Source organism: Arachis ipaensis, chromosome B4, assembly GCF_059453495.1.
Source record: "Arachis ipaensis isolate K30076 ecotype BB chromosome B4, ASM5945349v1, whole genome shotgun sequence".
In the NCBI taxonomy this organism is placed as follows: domain Eukaryota; kingdom Viridiplantae; phylum Streptophyta; class Magnoliopsida; order Fabales; family Fabaceae; genus Arachis; species Arachis ipaensis.
Genome location: NC_142439.1, coordinates 140,177,810 through 140,200,236, shown reverse-complemented (window position 1 = coordinate 140,200,236; position 22,427 = coordinate 140,177,810). Strand labels below are relative to the sequence as shown.

Genomic DNA, 22,427 nt, shown 5'->3' with positions numbered 1-22,427 from the left:
TCCGATTAGTGAGCGAATCTGATCCGATCCAATCCGAAAGCCTTGCGGATCGGATCCATATCCGCAATTTTCGGATCGGATTCGGATAAATACTGCGGATATGCGGATCGGATCCGATCCATGAACACCCCTAAAAAGACTGGAGTATCTTCAAACTTTTAATAATGAATTCAGGTGATTGATATGGTGTGTTGGCGTGTTTGTTTCTCTTTTCCAATTTAATTATGTAGTGAATTCATATACCATGCCACTTTTTTTCTGTTGCAAATTATGAATGAACAGAAATATCTTGTTAATTTAGCAACATAATGTATATTTTCATGTATTTTATTATGTAGAAGCTCATCAACAGTTAACTTAAATATGAAGTTGATAATTAAAAGTGGTTAAATGATAAATTTGACTAAATTACTATCTAACTTCTCAGTTATCAACATCACATAAAAACAAATGTATTATTATGAGGTGAAACTTGAAAGTAATACCCGAGTTCATTTCCAGATGTATTTTTTTTTCCTTTTTTTTTATTATAAGATCCAAAAGCATGCATATGAGGGGAGTGATTGAAACGTCAATCATGGATTTGCTAATTTGCTTTACCGTTACATACATTGATAAATACTTTTTTCTCTAATAACAAAATGTTCATGCATTCTGACACAGCAAACTTATCTCTTTTGGTACGTACAACACACGTCAAAAAAAAAAAAGGCTCACAGACATCGTTGTACTTTAGAAAAATTTTCTCTGTAACTTTATGTTTTGTAACATTAAAAGTCTAAAGTCATCTACATCAAAATCTCACTGCTTTTTAGTCCTCTTTAACGAATCATGATGAGTTATTTACTTCTAAATTAAAGTTGCCATTAGATTTTTAGTAGTCCTATGTTTATTAAGAAAAGTTGCTTAAGAAAATTCCAGTTTAGGATTTAAACAAAAATGTTTATTGCAGTAATATCTTCGTATGCTGTTAGCGGATATGAATCCTAAGATTGAAGACTCAAACGAATGGAACCAAATATCAGATTACATTAGAGTTAGTTAATGAAAAGTCAGGAACAAGCAAAGTTTTCATTGATGAATATTCCTTAGGATGAAATTAACAAGTGCTTCACTGATTTGCATATCACGTATTTGATGAATTGCTTGAATGTGTTTCTTTTTTCCTTTTTGTTCCCAAAGGATGATAATCTATATAAGGAATTAACAATAAGACTTGATGCAAGATTGTAAAGGGGTGAGCAGGACATTAATGATTCAAGAATTGCAGCTCCTGCTATACTCAGGTATTCCTTTTTGTTCATGTTCCAAATTAATTCATTTAACTTCTTTTGTTACTATTTGGAAGACAATAATCCTTAAAATGTAGTGTGTCAGCAACTATCTATTTTAATTACAAAACCTCATACAATCTTATAACACAAGCATTAGGATTTGGAGTAGCATTTTGGTTCTATGTATCAGATAGCCTCTATCTCTACTTATCATCTAATATTGTGGTTTGATGGGTTGGTTGCTTTTATTATGCAAATAAAAACTTAAATCCTGTCACATGTTACTTTGAGCATCCAATAGCTGGTTTCATGTGTCACAAATTATCCATATGGAAAAATCTAGAGGGCCAGCAACTTTATTAAATTCTGGCCAGCATGTAACCAGCAAAGAAGAGTGAGCCATTGGATGAAATCTCACACTAATCTCATACCATTAAAAGCCACATTGATGGCTATTTGATGACTATAAATCCCAAAAGTTGCTGGCCCCCTAGTATTCCTCTATTCATATTTCAATTATTAGTCTCAAAGTAAAGGTCACTATAAAGAATGTGTCCAAATTAAAACAATGACAATCAACATAATTTTCAATCCACAATGGAAATAACTTTCCTTTTTGCTTCTTTTTTTTTTTTTCAATGAAGCATTATTGCATATAAATTAGTCCTTGTCTTGGCAAGAAACATGTATATTTTAATATTTTTCATGTAGTTTATGGGATCAAATTAATAATTGAGTTCATTCATAGGCTACTTTTGTCTTTTTCTTTTGACTAAAATCCAAAAGCATATTTTTAAGGGGACTAATCGAAGGTATGGCAAATAAAGGTTTTTTTTTTAGAAATGGAGAAAGGTTGTGTGTAATCTAATGTAATGGTTAGTTGGTGTGTGTTTTTTTTAATATAAATTTTATTTTTTTTAATTTTAATTAACAAATTGGACCCTCGTATTTTGAAAGTTAATAATGACTTGACTTGCTTTTATTCATGCATTCCCACACCACATAACTTATCTATCTTGGTAGGTTGGTACAACAAACTTATCATTAACAAAACACATTAATCTACTAGTCACCTACACAAGTTCAGGTAGATGCTGGCCCAGATCAAATTACACACCAATCCGTTTGCTATTGGAAACACCATCAAAGAAGCAAAGTATCTCATACATACATGTTGCATACACTGACAAATTAAACAAGGTGCAGACTCTGGTGGCTTATATTTTTTGTGGCTAAGGTGACTAAGTGGGCCAAACCAAATGAATGCTGGCATGTGGCTTAATAAGTAGAGATCCAAAGGTTTGTTTGACTTTGCTGACCATAATAACTTAGGTAATTATACAAGGTAAAAAATTTAGATGGTAAATTAGGAACATTATGTTGAGAGTTAATTAGATTTAGGGGAAGGGCCAATTAGGAATTTCAAAAAACTACCCAAAAAAAACCTAAATGACCAAAAAACTCTCCAGGCTTGAGTTTGAAAGGTTTGCTGTGGACGGCGACCATCACCCGGAGTTCATGTTGCGGTCAACTTGGACCATTGTTGGCGGTGAGTTATTAACCAGTGGTTTCATGAGTCAGCCCCCGGGTTGTTTCGGGGGAGGATTCTAGTTGTCGATCATCTTGTGGTTCGGGCGCATTTGGTACAGTAGCAGATTCAGCCACTACTGCGTCGTTCCAGGTCCGCAACAATCGCAGAGGTTAGGGTGGCTGACGACATCGAAGTGTCCTCCGATGTGCGGCTGTGTATCTTTTTGTTGGTAGGGTGCAATCCTTGAAGCAGTATACGCAGGCACTCAGCCTCATTCCAGGTCCGCGACATTCGCCTCCGTGTGGGTGGCTATCGACGCCAAAGGCGCCTTCGATCTGAGGTAAGTGTAACCTTTGATTTGTTTTATTCTTTACATCACATTCGTCTCTTGTATGATTGACGATGAATCTGCATGTTGCCAACTTAAATGGCCAGTTAAATCCCAAGAAGAATTGCTCAGTGTGGAGAGCATTTACACTAACTTCGTGACCTGCATACTTTTTCTGTGGTGTGGATTGTAGTTAGTTTATTGTAGCAAATGAGTTCACCTTTATTCTTAGCCGTTATGGTTAATTTAAATTAATTAGTTTAATTCAATGGATGAATTTATCATCTTCCTTGTTAGCCATGATGGTGCATAGTGCTTTTGTGGTGTTGCCAGTTATTAATTTAATTCATCGCACCATGTTATCATGTTCTTTCGTAGCCAATATCCTGCATGTTATTTTTGTCTTGTTGATTGTGTTTAATTTAATTGTAGTATTTAATTTAATTCTGCTATCGATCTATCTTGTTAGCCGTTCTGCTAATCAGATATCTTGTCCTTGGTCTTTGGTATTAATAGTTAGCCTTATTGAGAATGAGAATTTCTTTACATAGTGCTGCCAATTTGAGATGGAAAGCCATGGAGAAGGAAGTTCTAATTTCTCCGTCCAATGGACTGATGGATGGAGCACGGACTTAACGGATGATGATGAAGGAAGTGCTGCATGGTCACTAGAGACAGAGCAAGTTCAATCGGCAGCGGGGGATAGAGAAGATGGTTCAGTGGCTGGTGATGAGGGTTCCATGCCGGTACCAACTGGAATACACGTTGCGGCTGACACAGAATATGGTGACGAAGAATTGGGATCAGCGGTTTTAACTGCCGCCGCATTGGAATCAGCTGAGTATAATAGTGTGGAAGAGGCGTACAAAGCATAGTGGCTTTTGCGAAGGCAACTGGATTCGCTGTACGAAAGGGTGATTCTGTGAAAAATGAGGAAGGGAATATCGTGCAGAAGTTCTTTTATTGCAATCGACAAGGTTTGCGTGAGAAGAAGCACTATGAGAGGGTCGATAGGAAGAGGGCTCATAAAGCAGAGACAAGAACCAATTATCATGCCAAGTATGTTGTATACTTGGACATGAGTTCTAGAAAGTGGAGGACGAAAACGTTTATTGTGGATCATAATCACGATTTGGCCCCACCAGATTTCACCAACGTAATGGCGCCGCATCGGAAGCTGACTGATGGAGACAAAGCTCACATACATAGCATGCATGAGGCTGGATTCTAGACAACTCAAATCATGGGGTTCTTTGCTCACTTGTGTGGTGGATATCGGAATGTCAACTTTATCAGGAAGGATTTGTATAACTATATGGATGATGTTCGGCAATCCCGCATTGTTGAAGGAGACACTGCGGCAGCAATTAGTTATCTAAAGGATAAAACTGAGATGGATCCGTTAGCAGTTGTAAAATATTCTTACTGCGCTGAGAAGCATCTAGGTAATCTTTTTTGGTCAGACGGCCACATGCAATATGATTATGAGTGCTTCGGAGATGTGTTGGCATTTGATTCCACTTACAAGAAGAATCTATACAACAGGCCTCTGGTTATTTTTTCTGGTACTAACCACCATAGGCAGACTATTATGTTTGGATTTGGTTTGCTAGAGGATGAAAAGATTCCATCATATAAATGGTTGTTGGGCTGTTTTTTGGAGGTTATGCAGAGTAAGGAGCCAAAAGTTGTTGTCACAGATGGTGACGAGTCTATGAAGGAGGCGATTCGGAGTGAGTTCCCTAACGCGACCCATCGACTCTGTAGCTGGCACCTTGCTCGGAATGCACTTCAAAAAATAAAAGATAGTGATTTCTGTGCTGCGTTCAAGACAGCTGTGTATGGCCATTTTGATGTTAAGGAATTTGAAGATTACTGGGCAGAAGTGGTCCGTAGCTTTGGGTTGGAGGATAATGATTGGATTGCAAGCACATACGAGAAAAAGGAGTAGTGGGCGCATGCTTACTTGTGCGACAAATTTTGTGCAGGCTTGCGAACAACATCCAGATGTGAGAGCATCAACTCATCATTAAAGAAATTTATAAAATCTGGAAATTGCCTGCTTGAGCTGGTAGAGAACCTCGATCGTGTTGTGAAAGATTACCGCAACAACGAGTTCATTGCGGATTACAGGTCATTGTATACTGATCTTGTGCTGACGACCGGATTGGAGTCTCTTGAGGGGTCGGCTAGTAAGTTGTACACAAGGGAAATATTCTTCGAGGTAAAGAAACAAATCGAAAGTGTTGGTGGGATGATTGTACTGCACAAAGATAGGTTTGGTAGCACTGAGAAGTTTATGCTAAGGAAGTTTAGAAAGCCACATCGTGTTCATGCGGTGCTGTATGATAGGGGTTCTGACAAGTTCGAGTTTTCATGCAAGTTGTGGAATAGTGTAGGTATTCCTTATGGTCACATATTCTGCGTTCTGAAAGAGCTGGACATAGAAGAGTTGCCTGATCGATTGGTTCTTAAGAGGTGGTGTAAAGATGCAAAATCCGATAGAATTAGCACAATAGAGGTCTAGTCAGATCGGACCGGGCAATCCGCGTTAGGTACGGTGCGTTGTGGGCTGCTTGTTCGAAGATGTGCTTCTTGGGAGCACAGGGTTCAGAAACCTACAAAAAAGTGGTGAATGTAGTCGCGAAGACGTCTAACGAGTTAGAGTCCATGTGCTACATAGGCAACAAGGGTGGACAGGCACATCCTGCTAGAAATGACATTGACATTGGAAATCTTCATATCATAAGGTCAAAGGGTACTCCTCGAGGCAGCACTCATATGAAGAATGGGAGACGTTGCAGAAGGTGCTTTGGGTTCGGTCATGACCGCCGCAACTGTTTGGCAGATGAAGATAATGCGGACGAGGTTTGATTCTTCTTTATAAATGACATCAATGTTGTGCTCCATAATTATGAAGTTTACATTTTATAATCAAATTATAAGTTAAAATTGACTACAGTGTGCATTTACTTTTAGTTTGTTCATCGTTTGATTAAGATCATTTAACCGGGTATTATAGAATTAAAATGACAAGTTCATCTTAATTATGCATGAAAAGGGGTTTCATATAGATTGCAGAACATCGAGTAAGAAGAATTAATTGTCCTTACAGATTAATTATAACAAAAAAACAAGTGGATTTTTTATGATTACTTTTGTTTTTTTTTAATATTGGAAATAAATTTTATGAAGATTTTTTTTAACTGTTGTCAGTCACATTGGAATATATTTAACATAAGAAAAAGTCTAGGGGCCATCAACTTTGTTAAATTTTGGCCAGCATGTAACCAGCAAAGAAACGTGAGCCATCGGATAAAATCTCACATCAATCTCACACCATTAAAATCATCATTGATGGTTATTTGACGGCTACAAATCACAAAAGTTTCTGGCTCCTAGCATTCCTCTTAACATAATTTACGATGGGTAAATATTATCGAAACTAAAGTTCAATAATTTAAATAATTTTTATAGGAACTGACCCTAAAATACGTTTTTATAACATTATTAACTTTGATTGTCCTTTTGAGGATAATATCTCATTTTTTTTTCATAAACAATTTAAGATGTAGTCTTTTGGACGCAACACCATATTATTGAAGTTTTATATTCTCCTTTTAAAGCAAATATTTTTCTGTTAAAAAATATACCAAGTTTTTATTTTGTGATTCGCGTAGTTAGTTGTACAAAATTTAGAATGTATAAAATGTCATGTATTTAATAAATCCTGCACATTAACAAACAGCTAAAAATATCTCAAACTATTAAATATCTAAATGTCTCACACTATTTAATATCTAAATGTCTCTTTTTATTAAGAAATTTTAATAAAACATGTATGAAGAATTAAATAATACACTAGGTCTAGTAATTTGATTACACAAAATTCAACAAGATAAATATAATGCATGGAAGGTCTATGTTGTAAATTGTTAGAAGATCTTGATACAATTGTGCATAAACTTAAAGTCAAATATTCGGTCATACTCGACTAGGATAACAAAAAAATATCAAAGAATATAATAATTATTTTATATGTCACAAAATTATTAATTTTTATTCAAGAAATTTATCAGAGCAATAACAACTCATTGTTAACAAACAACTTTAATAAAAAAACAGATATTTATGCTGTAAATGATAATTAAAAAAATGTATGTTTTCAATATTTTTATTGTAATATGTATGATATCTATATCGTAATTTGTATTTGTGCCCATCTTTAAAAAAAATTTAGTTGTGTCTTAAATATTTTTTATATTATTAAATATTCAAACAATATTAAAAGTTTTTGTATTACATAAATATAATTTGTTAAAGTCAAATTTATTTATGATAAGAAAAACAAAAAAAAAAATAAAATAACAATAACCGAAAATTCTTGCCACACAGACCGAGTAGTTAATCAAGTAAAGTGTTCGGTAAGTCGGGTACCGGACGGTTCGGGTCTGGATGCTGAGTGGTGGAAGGAGCTCGTCAGGTCGTAGTCCTCCAACCGGGTGGATGCGAGGTCCCGAGCACTTCGTGTGGAGAGGAGGGGGGTGCCACCTACAAAGACACTCCGACGCTCTTGTCAGAATATGTGCAGGCAGAAAGAGAATGGTGTAAGAATGTGGCGTACCTTGGGGGAAGAGCCAGTCTTCCCCTTATATGCGTGTCAGCTGTGGGCCCCTCGGAAGGACAGGCCCATATTCTCAAGGACGCTGTCCCATAGCTGCGTGCAGGCCGTACGGGACGCGTGTCCGGGTCGGTTGAAAGGCGCTTAGCCGGGGCGGGTGGAGCCCGGGTCGGGTAGACCCGCAGGGGTCTTGGGGCGGGCCGTAACAGTGCCCCCGATGCGCCAGTGATGGTCGTTAAGGCCATGGGTGGCGCGTGATGCCCTCGTTCGTGTGTTGTCGTCGAGTCGGCTAACCGTGGGAGAGACGCATCTCTTGTACGCGTGTCTCTTGGTCTGCTGAGGCGTTCGTTCGTCACTTCGTTGTTCGCGCTGAGCATTAAATGCTCATAATGATTTTAAAAAAACCATGTGTGCAAAGACTATTTTGCCCCTGCCTTCTTTCGCGCTTCTTGTGATGGTTTTTAAACAGTTTTCTTTCTCCCCTCCTCCCACTCTTGCTATTTTCAACTCCTTCTCTCCCTGACATCCAAAGCTCCTAGTGCGAACCCCCTCCTGTTTCTCTTTCAACCCAAGTTTCTTCCATCATTCCAGGTAATTTTTTGGTCCCTATCCTTTTGTATCTGCGCTATGTCTTGCTGCTGTGCGATTGCTGTTTTGTGTTTGTTGCATGCCATGCCTAGTTTATTTTTACCGAATGGTTTTCCAATGCTGGGGTAGGTAAATTATGGGAGGGGTACCATTCCGGGATAGGCTTCTTGGGGTAATTTGTGCGGTGGGCTTCGGCTTTGACCGTGTTTGGTCATGGTAGAGTTGAAAAGGTGTAGTTTCTGGGTTTTTGTGGACTCCCGACCTCCTAAACTAATGGAGTGGTACCCCGCTGTAGGTATGCCTCGCATCGTCTCCCGGGCTTCTGTTTCTGGCGCGGCTTACGACCCGTACACCTGGGTGACTGACGATGTAAAGGACTCGCCCAACCAGATGGATTTGGAGGAGTTGACCGAGTTCCGGCGAGCCGGCTACTTGTGTGGGGGGACGGACGAGGAGGCCAACTACGAGACCGCCGTCCCTGCCTCCCATGAGCGCATCTATGAGCTCAACTTCCACTCTCCTCGTGTCCCCGACTGGATTTGGTTTTACAAGTCCATGTTCACACAAGTCGGCGTTCGGATACCGTTCTCCGAATTCCAAATGGCGCTCCTCAACCGGATATGCGTCTCCCCTTCGCAGCTCCATCCGAACAGCTGGGCCTCGATCTGCTGTTTCGAAATGGTTTGCGAGTACCTCGAGCTGCCGGTGTTGGTGGACGTCTTCCTTTTTTACTTCAACCTCACCAACCCTTCCAAGCAGGGGAAAGCAAGGAAGGGGTTCCTTTCTTTCCGTTCTGCCCAGGGTAGGAGAATTTTTGGCCTCTTTGAGGACTCCTACCATGGCTTCAAAGACAAGTATTTCAAAGTTCGTCCCACCAAATGTCGTCATCCCTTCTGGTTGTCGTTGGAGGGGGAGCGCCTCATCCCAACTTACTGGAGTTTTAGGGCGGGGTCGAATTCCTTCATCAAGGTGACATACAAGAGGTTGTCGCCTGTAGATAAGCAAATAGCTGACGTACTTTTCGCCATTTTTGAAAAGAACCCCGTGCACCCTCATCTCCTTATGGGTGAGCGGGAGGCCGCTAGGAGCTATATCCGTGAGTTGTCTTGTTTGCTTGCCCTTACGTGTTTATCTTTGCTTTCTTTATCCGATTTGACGACTAATGCGTTTGCTGTTTGTTGTAGTGGAAATGTCTTCCACTGTGGTTGGACTTGAAAATTTGATGAAGACCTTCTTCGAAGATAGTGATGACGAGAAGGCTGAGAGGGAGGCTGGGAAGCCGGAGGATCAGGCCGGTAAGTCGGAGGGTCCTGCCGTGGAGGCTGAGGATCAGACTGAGCCTTCTCCGCGGGCAGCCGTTGCGGTGGGGAAAAGGCCTGTCGAGGAGCTGGACTCCCCCATCCCCGAGGAGGTGACCGGCGGACACTCGACCACTTCCCGCCAAGAAGATGATGATGTGGAACTTATCCACACACCCAAAAAGAGGAGGTCGTCAGCTAGTCCGGAGGGGGCCCTTAGCATCATGGAGAGGAACTTCGATGCTACAAGGTTTATAGACTCCCAGCTGATCCCCGGGACGGAGGAGCATTTTCTCGGCACTGAGCTGGCTGGGCAGGCTAGATGGATGTATCGAACTTTGCTCCGGGGGGCTGTGATAGCTCGAAAGGCCGAGTTCGAGTTGTCGGGGATGCAGGCCCTCCGGAGGAAGCTCGAATCCTCTGTTAAAGCCAACAACGACTTCAAAGTTCAAGTTGAGCAGATCCAGGGCCAGTTGTCTGAGACAACGGAGAAGCTCAAGGTTTCGGAGGAGAGGGCATCGTCTGCTGCCGAGAAGTTGAAAGTGTCGGACGAGACAGTGGCCCGCCTAACCGAGCGGGAGATGACCTTGGAGGGCCAGCTGAACTCTGCCCAGTCTCGGGTGGCGGCCTTGGAGAAAGAGCGTGATGAGGCCGTCTCGTTGGCCAAGGCCGCTAAGTCGGAAGTCGAGGGGCTCAAAACGAAGCTGAAGGCGACCAGAGAGCAGGGGAAGAATGCAATTACTATGACTGAGGATGCCCTGAAGGCTCAAGTGAAGATTGTAGCTCCCGACTTTGACATCTCTGCTATCGGGGTCTTCAAGATGATCCAAGATGGGAAGATTGTAGATATGCCAAGGAAGTGATACTTTGTAACTTTTGCGTATTTGTCGTTTGTTTGTTTTGAACAAATTGCTTGTCCGATCCGTGTTTTGACACTTTATAAGTTATGCTTATTTGGTTGTTTTATGATTTACGCTCATGTCGTCGTCTGGTCGTGTCGCCGTTATTGTCTTCCGTCTTGCTCGTTGGATTGTTTTTCTTTGTTACCGCTTTTTCGGGGCGGGCTTATTGCTTGTGCCCGTCTCGCCGTTTTTACGTTGGTAACGGTTCGGTCCGGGTTGGTCGTGTTGTCGCCGAATCAATTATGGCTTATGATCCGTCTGGCTCCCGGGGTGATCAATCCCGGGATACCGTTTTAGGGATCAGTCGTGTAAAACACATGTTAGGGGGTAGCAGATAAGTAAAAAAAAAATTTAACAAGTAAGAAATTTTAACAAGTGAAAATTAATCGTCAGCTGGGCAAGCATTTGATAAAGTAAATAGACAAGGTAAATTAACATGTGGACAGGGCAAGTATCAACTATCTGGTTAGGCTCCCTGGTCGGCGAGCCGTTAGGTCATGGGTAGAACCTCTTTAGGTTACCTGCGTTCCATGTTCTGGGTATTTCCTTGCCGTCGAGTCTCTCGAGCTTGTAAGCGCCTTTGCCGAGCACCTCTTTTATCCTGTAGGGGCCTTCCCAATTCACCGCCAGCTTTCCTTCTCCTGGGGTCGGTACACCGATATCGTTGCGTCGCAGGACGAGGTCCCTTTCCTCAAAATCTCGTTTGAGGACTTTGGCGTTGTAACGGAGGGCTAATCTTTGTTTCAACGCCGTTTCCGATAAGTGAGCCATCTCTCTTGTCTCCTCGACCAGGTCCTTTTCGACCGCTTCGCTCATGCCCGTGAGTAACAGTCGGGGGCTCGGTTCGCCGATTTCGACGGGTATCACTGCATCGAGCCCGTATGTTAGGCGAAAGGGAGTTTCCCCCGTGGCGCTTTGCTCGGTTGTCCGGTAGGACCATAGGACGGAAGCGAGCTCGTCGGCCCATGTTCCTTTCTTATTGTCTAGACGCTTCTTTAGACCAAGGAGGACGACTTTGTTTGCAGCCTCTACCTGCCCGTTTGTTTGGGGATGTTCTACCGAGGAGAACCTCTGTTTTATCCCTAGGCCAGAGAGGAACTCCATGAACTTCTTGTCCGTGAACTGGGTCCCGTTATCCGAGATAACGACCTCCGGGATACCGAAACGGGTTATCACCTGCCTCCACATGAACTTCCGGCAGTTGGAGGACGATATCGTAGCCAATGGTTCGGCCTCCACCCATTTGGTGTAGTAGTCAATGGCGACAATGAGGTATTTGACTTGTCCTGGGCCGACCGGGAAAGGTCCCAGGAGGTCGACTCCCCATTGTGCGAAAGGTCGAGTAGTCGTCAGAGAGCTTAGCTCGGAGGCCGGTGCCTTGTGGAAGTTGGCGTTTTGTTGACACTTTATACACCTTTTGACAAACTCCTGTGAGTCTTTCATCATTGTTGGCCAATAGTATCCGGCTCGGATGAGCTTTCTTGCTAGAGCCTTGCCCCCGATGTGGTGTCCGCAGCACCCCTCATGGACCTCTCTAAGCACGTAGTCCATCTGGTCGGGGTGCAAACACTTCAATAGGGGCTGGCTGAGTCCCTTTTTGAATAGTTGTCCTTGTATGATTGCGTATCTGGCCGCCTCCCTCCGCAAAGCCTTGGCTGCTTTCTCGTCTTCAGGCACCTTGCCGAGTTCCAAGAAGTTGGTGATGGGGTCTAGCCATGAGGGGCTTGACTTCGTCAAATGGAGGGCGACCATTGGCTCCTTCACCATGCCTTGGATGAGAGACCGGTTACCCGATCCTGGCTTTGTGCTCGCCAGCTTAGACAGGAGGTCCGCCCGCGTGTTCCTTTCTCTTGGGACGTGTTGGACGACGACCTCCTGGAACTGACTTGTCATTTCTTTGACCTTTTCCAAGTATTTTTGTAAGAGGGGGTCCCGGGCCTGGTAGCTTCCGTTTACTTGCAAGGTGATAACTTGTGAGTCGCTGCATACCTCGACCTTTGTCGCCCCGACTTCCCAAGCCAGCGTCAGTCCGCCCAAGAGAGCTTCATATTCTGCTTGGTTGTTCAACACTGGGAACTCGAACTTGGTCGATTGCTCGTAGATGACCCCTGCTGGGCTCTCTAAGATGACCCCTGCTCCTCCGGATGTCCGGTTGGAGGCCCCGTCCACGTGAAGCCTCCACCGCGCGCCCGCTTCCTCGGGAGGATCCCCCATCACTTCAACTAAAAAGTCTGCCATTGCCTGGGCTTTAATTGCATGTCGGGGCTCATACTGTAGGTCATATTGGGAGAGCTCGATGGCCCAGGTCATCATCCTACCAGCCAAGTCAGGTTTTTGCAGCACTTGGCGAATCGCCTGGTCCGTCCTCACTACTATACGATGACTCTGGAAGTATTGTCTTAACCTCCGAGAGGAGATTAGGAGCGCCAGTGCCAATTTCTCCAACCTGCTGTATCTCAGCTCTGGCCCTTGGAGGGCCCTGCTCACGAAGTAAACGGGTTGTTGGGTCTTCCCCTCTTCTCTAACGAGTACTGTGGCGAGCGCTCCCTCGGTTACTGATAGGCAGAGGTAAAGGGGCTTTCCGGCCTTAGGTTTCCCGAGAACTGGTGGTGCTGCTAGGATCTCTTTGAAGTGGTTGAATGCTTCTTCGCACGCTGGGGTCCATTCGAACGTCATCCCCTTTCTCATTAGATTGAAGAAGGGTAGGGCTCTTGCTGCCGATGCGCCGAGGAATCGGGATAAAGCTGTCAATCTCCCGGCCAGTCACTGGACGTCTTTGATGCAACCTGGGCTCTTCATCTGGAGAATTGCTTGGCACTTCTCGGGGTTGGCTTCCACTCCCCTTTGAGTGATCATGAATCCCAAGAACTTTCCAGCCTCCATGGCAAACGTGCACTTAAGCGGGTTAAGCCTCATGCCGTGTTGTCGGAGGGACGAAAAGACGCCATTAAGGTCGCTCAGGAGGTCATCCGGTCGAGCGGTCTTCGCGAGTATGTCATCCACGTAGACTTCAACCGTTTTGCCTATGAGTTCACTGAATATCTTATTCATCAGTCTTTGGTATGTGGCCCCGGTGTTCTTCAAACCAAAAGGCATTACCCTGTAACAATAGATTCCTCCTGGTGTTATGAACGCCGTTTTTTCCTCGTCGGGTCGGTGCATCGGTATCTGATTGTATCCCGAATATGCATCCATGAAGCTCAGGTATCGGTACCCCGCCGCTGCGTCGACGAGTGCGTCAATGTTAGGCAGGGGGTAGCAGTCCTTGGGACACGCCTTGTTGAGGTCAGAGTAGTCCACACACATTCTCCATCTCCCATTGTGCTTTTTAACCAGAATCACGTTCAACAACCAGGTCGAGTAGTCCAGTTCCCGGATGAACCCTGCTTCTAGGAGGCTGGCCGTCTGCCTGGCCACCTCTTCTGCCCTTTCCTGCGACATCTTTCTCCTCCTCTGGGCCACTGGTTTGGCTCCCACCTTGACGGCCAGATGGTGTGACATGAGCTGGGGATCTATCCCGGGCATGTCGGCAGGCGTCCAGGCAAAGAGGTCGGCATTAGCCCTGATCATTTCCATCAAAGGCTCCTTTATCTCATGGGGGAGGTTTCTGTTTATGAATGTGAATTTATCGTCCTCTTTGCCGACTCTGAACTTTTCCAGGTCTCCTTCTGGCTCTGGTCTGGGTTTGTCGTCTATCCTGGCGTCCAGGTCGGCAAGGAAGACCCCTGATGCTTCTTTGGACTTTTTCCTGAGAGAAAGGCTGGCGTGGTCGCAAGCGACCGCCGTTTCCAAGTCGCCTTTAATGGATCCTACGGATCCGTCATCAGCAATAAACTTCATCACCAGTAGCTTTGTACTAATAGCCGCCCCCAGGTCGTTGATGGTCTTCCTCCCCAGGATGATGTTGTAAGCCGTGGAATCTCGTAATATTACAAAGTCTGCCATGACTGTTCTTCGTCTCGGTCCCTGTCCCACAGAGGTCGGGAATGAGATGATTCCATCCGGCTTGATGAAGTGGTCCCCCAACCCTACCACACCGTGCTGGTGGGTCGCCAGGTCGGCGTCTCTCAATCCCAGGGCGTCGAAAACGTTTCGAAACATGATGTTTGAGTCTGCCCCCGTATCTACCAGGATTCGTTTGACGAGGCCTGTTCCGACCCGGGCCGTGATGACCATGGGTGGACTTTCCGGCACCTCGTCGAACCATTGGTCTTCTGGGCCGAAGGAGATGGATGGGAGACCTCGGGAACTTCTAGCGGACGAGGAGGAGACCGCTAGGACCTTGGCGTCTTTTTTCTGCGTTGATTTTGACCTCGGGGCGGTATTCCTGGCCGTCACTACGTTTACCACCGTGAGGCCGTGGTCGTCACCCTCTGGTTCTTGGCGTCGCCTTGTCGGCCGGGACCTGTCTTCGCCTTCATGGTCCCGACGGCGTCTCCTTGGCTCCCTTATAAGGTGGGAGAAGTCAGCTAGTTTCCCATCCCTGATCGCCTGTTCCAGGGCGTCTTTTAAGTCGAAGCAGTCTTGGGTTTTGTGGCCGTATCCCTTGTGGTACTCGCAGTAGAGGTTCTTGTTTCCTCCCGTCCTGTCCTTCAGAGGTCGGAGTTTCGACAGTATCCCCTTCTCCGCTATCTGTTGGTAGACTTCTGTGATCGATGTCGTGAGGGGGGTATAATTAGTGAACTTCCCAACTCGGGGGAACGGCTTGGGTGCTTTACTCGGACCGCCGTCTCTGGCGTGTTCCTTTGGTCTTTCTCTGCTCTCATAGTGTCGGGCTTGGTTGTAAGCGGGTTACCATTTATTGGCAGCCACGACCCGGCTGACTTCCTCATCATTGATGTACTCCTTGGCCACGCACTGGATCTCTTGCATTGTCCAGATGGGCTTTGTGGTAAGGTGTTTCCTGAAGTCCTCATTCGAGAGCCCGTTCGTCAAGCACAAACTCGCCACCGAGTCCGTCAAACCGTCAATTTCCAAACACTCGTCATTGAAGCGGTCCAGGCACTTCCTGGTCGGCTCCCCGGGTCTCTGTGTCACCCCTAGCAAATTGATTGGGTGTTTAGCTTTGACAATCCTGGTCGTGAACTGAGCCAAGAAGGCATGGCTGATGTCGGAGAATTGGGTCACCGAGCCCTGCGGGAGGTTGTTAAACCATCGTATCGCTGGGCCCGCTAAGGTGACCGGGAAGGCGCGACATCTGACCTCGTCTCCCACTCCTTCTAGGTTCATCCTGGCCTCAAAGGCCGTCAAGTGTTCCAGGGGATCTTGCGTTCCATCATACTTCAAGTCCGTCGGCTTGTCAAAGTGTTTCGGCAGCCGGACCTCGAATACGGAACGGTGGAACGGGGTCGCCCCTATTATCACGGGTCCCCGGGTAGTTCTCCTCGGCTCGTCGTTCTCCCGACGGGTGTCCTCTTCGCCCCTGTTCGACGCACGCCGCCTCTCGTGACGGGCGTAAATGATGGGGTCTCGGCTTCTTCTTCTGGCGCGCCCCCGTCCTCCGCTGCTCTCCGAGTCGTATTGGGGGCTGGGTGTGCGCCTCGAGCGGCTTCTTGAACGGGAGCGGGTGGGGCTCTGCTTGGGAGTGCGTTGGTCGCGTTCTCTGTCTACTAGCCTGCGTTCCAAGTCTTGCATCCTATGGCGCAGCTCTTGCATTATTCTGGCGTGGTTGTCGCCAGTCCCCCCGAAGGGGCGTCTCTCGTGGGTTTGCGTCGCGTCCCTTGGGGGCGACCTCTGTTGTTGCCGAGTTTCCGCCGCGACGGCGCCTCCCCCCGGCACGGGAGGCGCTGCCTCGCAACCTGTCCCAGTTTGGACTAGCACGAAGTCCATGGACGAGTTCCCACAGACGGCGCCAATGTTCGGTAAGTCGGGTACTGGATGGTTCGGGTCTGGATGCTGAGTGGTGGAAGGAGCTCGTCAGGTCGTAGTCCTCCAACCGGGTGGATGCGAGGTCCCGAGCACTTCGTGTGGAGAGGAGGGGGGTGCCACCTGCAAAGACACTCCGAAGCTCTTGTCAGAATATGTGCAGGCGGAAAGAGAATGGTGTAAGAATGTGGCGTACCTTGGGGGAAGAGCCAGTCTTCCCGTTATATACGTGTCAGCTGTGGGCCCCTCGGAAGGACAGGCCCATATTCTCAAGGACGCTGTTCCATAGCTGCGTGCAGGCCGTACGGAACGCGTGTCCGGGTCGGTTGAAAGGCGCTTAGCCGGGCCGGGTGGAGTCCGGGTCAGGTAGACCCGCAGGGGTCTTGGGCCGGGCCGTAACATAAAGCTAAGCTTAATTTGTCAAACATGAAAGATATTATTAGTTATTAATAGTTTTCTTAAATTTATATATATAAAACTTAATCATTTTTATTATGTTATATAAAAAAAACTATTCTTATATTAAAATTAGTCACCGAAATTAACAATTAATATATTTGTACGGAAATACATGTGTGACTTAATTTAAATTTGACTAGTATTTTTATCCAAAATAACATTACGAGAATATAAATCTTACAAAATTACGTCGGTCCTGATATTGTTGATTATGCATAAAAAAAATTATAGCATTAAACTACTTTTACAAAAAAGGTTGTAAAAGATAAAAGTCTCCTTTGAAAACGACGACCAGAGTCTCCGATCCATAGATACAAAAAAATAAATAATCAATTCTTTAGTTATTATTTGTTAATGTTGCAAGAGTGAGGAGTGTTGAAGTTAGTCCCATGCCAAAGAAAGCATGGAAGAGTGAGGAGTTTATAAGATGAGAGACCCATTAACTTGACACCTTAAGGTTTTGAGTTGGATGTGGTGTCTTCTCATCTTATGTTCTCTCGCTTGATTCCTCCCCGAAATCTCCCCGGTGGTGAGAGCTCCCCACGGTTGGCCAAAAAACAAAGAGAGAGTAGCCACCAAAGAGAGAAAGAGAAGGGGAAAAACAGAATTCCCGTTTTTGCCCAAAGCAGTAAATTTCAAATGGCATTTTCTCAGTTGTTCATCGTTGGATCGGCTTGAAATTTAGACTGTAGATTCTTCACATCTTGTTCTTCATTCTGAACAGTGGAGATTTTAATTGGAGATCTGCAGAGGGAGAAATTGGCTTCGACAGCAGCTCTATTTTTTTGGGTATATTTCATCTTCTTGCTTCTAATTTGTAAGCTTTGGTGCTTTGATGTTTTGGCTGGTTATATGCACTTTTTTTTTGTGCTTTGTTTGAGACTCTCTTGTACCTCATTTGATTATAGTGGAGCTATTTCATTGGTCTGGACGACTCGTGATTTTTACCTCTCACATTGAGGGGGTTTTCCACGTTAAAATCTCGGTGTGTTCTTGTTATTGCTTTACTTGCTATATATTTGCTTGTTATAGTTGCTGCCATATTGTGTTGTAAGTGCTTCTATATTATTCTTGTGTTGGACATTTGTGTCGTTTCCGCTGCTAGGCTCTTTCATTATTTTCATATAAAAGAACTTAATTTTTTATTAATAATTAATTTTTATATTCGTTATGTAAAATTTGAAAGAATTTAACTTGTATACTCTTATATTTGATTAGGTATTAAGTCTGTTGCATAAATAAAAATAATTTATTTTTATATTTGCTATTTAAAATTAATATTTTTCACCCTATATATATAAAAATATAATTACATATTAGCATAAAAAATTTATATCGGTTCTAATTTTTAATAACAATATTAGTATTTTTTTTAAATTATATATAATAAATATTTGATAGAAAAAAGTAAAAACATAAATAAGAAAGATATCCAATAAAAAATTAAAGCTAAATAAAAAAAATATGCATATAATTATATTTTTTATTTAAATTATATTATATTGTTAATTTTATGTTTTGTAGAACAAAAGAATAGAAAAAAATTAGAGAACGAGAGAAAAGCGAGAAAAAGATAAAAAAAAAAAAAAAAAAACAGGAGAAGGAGTCAATTTTGGAGGTTAAATTAAAATTTTATTTTAGTTACAATAAAAAAAATTTGGTAGTACATTTTGATTTGTCAAATTACTAACATAAAATATAAATTATGTATAGAGTGCGGCGAATACAGAGAAATAGAAAAGAAACAAAGGCAGATAAGAAAACAAATGTCCAATCTAAAAAAAATGACTCCGAAAATAGGCATGCGAGTCTGCGACGGAGTTGAGGTGCACCGGCAAAAAATACTGTCAGCATGACTTACAGTAACCTGAGCGATGCCGACAGGAAAATTAGAGTTGGAGGAATCAGCATGGCTTATAGTAACTTGAGCGATGCCGACGGAAAAAATTAAAGTTGGAGGAAGAGGTTAGCTTCTATTCGGCGGCTACAGCACCGTATGGCCGACGGAGAGTCCATGGGCGATGAAAAACGTGGATTTCAGTAGCTGATAGGGTTCAGTCAGTGTGAATTTGTCTTTAGTTTTTGAAATTAGTTTCAAGCTCACTTTGCTAGTAAAGGAAAACAAAAGGATGAAAATTACTAATTAACTCAGTGTCTCACGTAATTTAATTTTACTGTCCGTAAAAAATGAGCTTATTATTATCAACTTCTTATTAGTAAATGCTATATCAGTTTTGCAATTTTTCTTTAACCATAAATTGTTAAAGAATTTGTATTTTTTAAAATTTTTTAAAAAATGGGTTACAAAAATAAGTTTTTAACATCATTGTTACATTTTAATTTTAACAAAATGTTACTAAAATGATTTGATTTTCCATCTCTCTTTACAAATTAATTTAAAGCTTATTGTTTGTGAAATAGGATGGAAAATAGGTAACGTGAGATTTTTTTTTCTCTTATGAATCAATATTTTTTAAACGAAAAAAAAAGTCAGTAATAACTTAATAAAATAAACAATTAATTAGTCTTAAATTAAAGTAATAAAATATATTTTATAAAAGTCATAAAATTAACGATAATTAATTTTTTTATTATTTTAATTTTGAGTAAAGTATCGTTTTTGTCCCCAACGTTTGGGGTAAGTCCTATTTGTGTCCTTAATGTTTAAATCATTCTATTTGTATCCTTAACGTTTATAAAAGTGATTCAATGTTATCCTACTATCAATTATACTAACAAATCAGATTATATTTTTCAATTATTCTCACTTAGATGTATTCATTCTCAATTAGGTCTCACTTGGATGTGGTTGATTTTAATATTATACCCACTATTTGTGTTTAGATTCAATTATGTCCCTGGAAAAGTGAATTATGTAAATGTTATAGGAATTAATTTCAACATTTGATGAGCTATTTTTCGAAGTAGATCATCAATTCTATCCCAAATATTGGTATTCTAACTTCAAGAAGAGATTTTTAAAACTCAAACTAAACCGCTCATGATGTGTAATTGACGGCAGGATAACATTGAATCACTTTTACAAACGTTAGGGATACAAATAGGACGATTTAAACGTTAGGGACACAAATAGGATTTACCCCAAACGTTGAGGACAAAAACGATACTTTACTCTTTTAATTTTTTCATCTTAAAATATTTAAATTTTTTTATGTATAAAAAATTCATTATTTCTAAAATTCATTATATCATGACTTGGAAGTGGCGTATTGATTTTTGCCTGTTTCTGAGAGACGTAAAAATCATAGCGGACACCATGACAAAGATAGTGATAAGATCACACTCTCTATATGTCGATTTTGTAGTGCCTTAAAAAGAGTTTGAGTTGAGTATTCAACGAGACCGTCCTACATCTTGTTAATCTTTTAGGATTTTGTTTTTTCTTTTTTTTTTTGGTTTGGTTGTTTTTTTTTTTTTTTGTCACCAAATGAAAAAAAAAAAAAACAATGAGCTTCCTACTAAGTAAGAGATGATTTATATCTACTAATATAATATTACAAGTGGATGAAATATTGAAAACTCAATTTTTTACCATGTTTAATCCAAAATACTATGAATCAAATGACAGTGAAGTCTTTAAATATTCTTTGAATTTAGCTGCTCTTAGTTTTTTATTATATTTTTATTTGTAATAAGAAGAAAATACATGATATAATGAGTATATTTTTAACAAATGCTTTTAAAATAAATATATTGAAATATAATAAATATAACCGTTAATTCAACATTTATCAATGGATAATTACTAAAAACAAAAAAATATTGAATAAATAATATAAATAATTTCATAAAATATAGACTACTTTATACTATTAAAAGAAAATAAAATAAATGATAAAAAGTAAATATATAATTATAATTTTCTATATGTGGTACGATGTTTTTTTAAAACATAATAAGCCATAATATTCTCATACATAAAAATGTAAAATTTAATATTACTCCTTTTTGGGTTCATTTCTATACAAAGAATAATAATAAAAAAGAATAATATGTGATACAATTAGAGAATTTAAATAAAATACTAATTGATAACTTAAAAAAATAATGAAACTAAAGATAACTTAATAAATCAAACATAAAATAAAAAAATACAATATTATTTTTTATGAGAATTATATAAAATTAATAATTTGGTAATAATTTTTGTTTATTTGAGTAAAATCCAAAATGAGTTCTATATGCTTTTGAAAATATGAGAGTTTTGATTATTGTAGAATATATATATATATATATATATATATATATATATATATATGTGTGTGTGTATATATTCCAAAAAAAGAAAAATTTAAATTCATGATCTCTAATTGAGTATGGAAAAATTATGCCATTTGAATTATAGTTCGTTAGCGTAAGAAGAGTCTTGATTATTATAGAATTTTATAATTTATTATTTCATACGTCATATATATTATTTTATGTTTGACATTTCAGTATTATAGTAATATAAAATTATGAAAAAAACAAATGGCACTAAATTGAGAACCTCCATAACCATAATTAATCTTAATTTTCAAAAGGTGAAAAATACGTTAAATTGTTACCTTTTTTTTTGTATTTTGATTTTTTCATCCATATTGGCCTCTCCAAATTATTATATAGTTTATGTCCAAAGTCCAAAATTCATTTATTTATCTTTTTTGGTTAGATACCAAACAGGCTTTTAAATTGATTGGTTTTTGTCCACACATTTATAGGCCCACCTAGCATAAATGATGTTTGACCGGTAAACTTTTTGAAGTTACCGTGCTTATCTAAAAGCCATTACATAATGCAACATTAATCCACTACATTCACAAAACTCTTCTTGCCACTTGTTCTAAAATTATTGGTTAGTCAAATCTTGGGCATTCTTAGCCACTATTATCCATGCTACCACAAAACTCATCATTAAACAATCCTATGCAAAGTTGGGTTATAGTTATTCATAAGAAAGAAAGATTAATCACACATAAGTAGACTTCCTAATAGTTCTTCACCGAGTTGTCCAAGTCTGATCATGGGAAAGTGAGCATCGGCGAAAGGTGATTTTCCCATCATGAGTTCTTTAGATACATGATGCATGGTTGGCCAAGATCGTGGACTTTGGTTCAAGCACTCAAGTGCCCACTTTGTGATCCACATACATTATTCCCCCCACAACTGATGAGTTCTCAGGGTTGGGAGGCCTTTGATCTATAACATCAACCAATAGCAAATTGTAATTTATTGATGCTGCTGATGGAGACAACAATGAACTTACAATATCTGCCGGATGCTTTCCCAAGAGGATTTCGAAACAAAGCACTCCAAAACTATGAACATCACTTTCCACACTAACTTCCATAGTCTGAGTAAGTTCTGCAAAGAAAAATAATATAAAACAATAAAAAAACTACTATTATAAAAATAAAAAATATTATTTATATATTAAAATTAGTCAATATATTTATATATATTATTTAATTTATTTTCGATGTGTATTTTGTATTATTCATATCAACATTTATTTTTAAAAAAATATTATATTATTATTTACTAAATATTTTATAATTAAT

General features: G+C 41.1%; 1 protein-coding gene and 1 pseudogene across 1 annotated transcript; one reads left to right on the top strand and one right to left on the bottom strand.

The window, feature by feature from the left end:
• Nucleotides 1–3,699: 3,699 nt before the first annotated feature.
• LOC107637213 (protein FAR1-RELATED SEQUENCE 5-like) lies at nucleotides 3,700–6,007 on the top strand (annotated as a pseudogene).
• A 4,917-nt stretch (nucleotides 6,008–10,924) lies between these two features.
• Nucleotides 10,925–13,218, bottom strand: LOC148569460 (uncharacterized). Its single transcript, XM_088485059.1, has 3 exons — nucleotides 12,673–13,218; nucleotides 11,199–11,718; nucleotides 10,925–10,935 (listed from the first exon to the last, which is right to left on the bottom strand). Exons 1-3 carry the CDS (start codon nucleotides 13,216–13,218, stop codon nucleotides 10,925–10,927), a joined length of 1,077 nt encoding a protein of 358 aa, XP_088341185.1.
• Nucleotides 13,219–22,427: the final 9,209 nt, after the last annotated feature.

Excerpts from the sequence above, each read along its gene's own strand:
- LOC148569460 (XM_088485059.1), bottom strand. The coding sequence starts at position 13,218 with ATGACGTTCGAATGGACCCCAGCGTGCGAAGAAGCATTCAACCACTTC. Across the intron at positions 11,719-12,672 it reads GGACATCCGGAGGAGCAGGG|GTGATAACCCGTTTCGGTAT; the intron begins GTCATCTTAGAG and ends ATGTGGAGGCAG.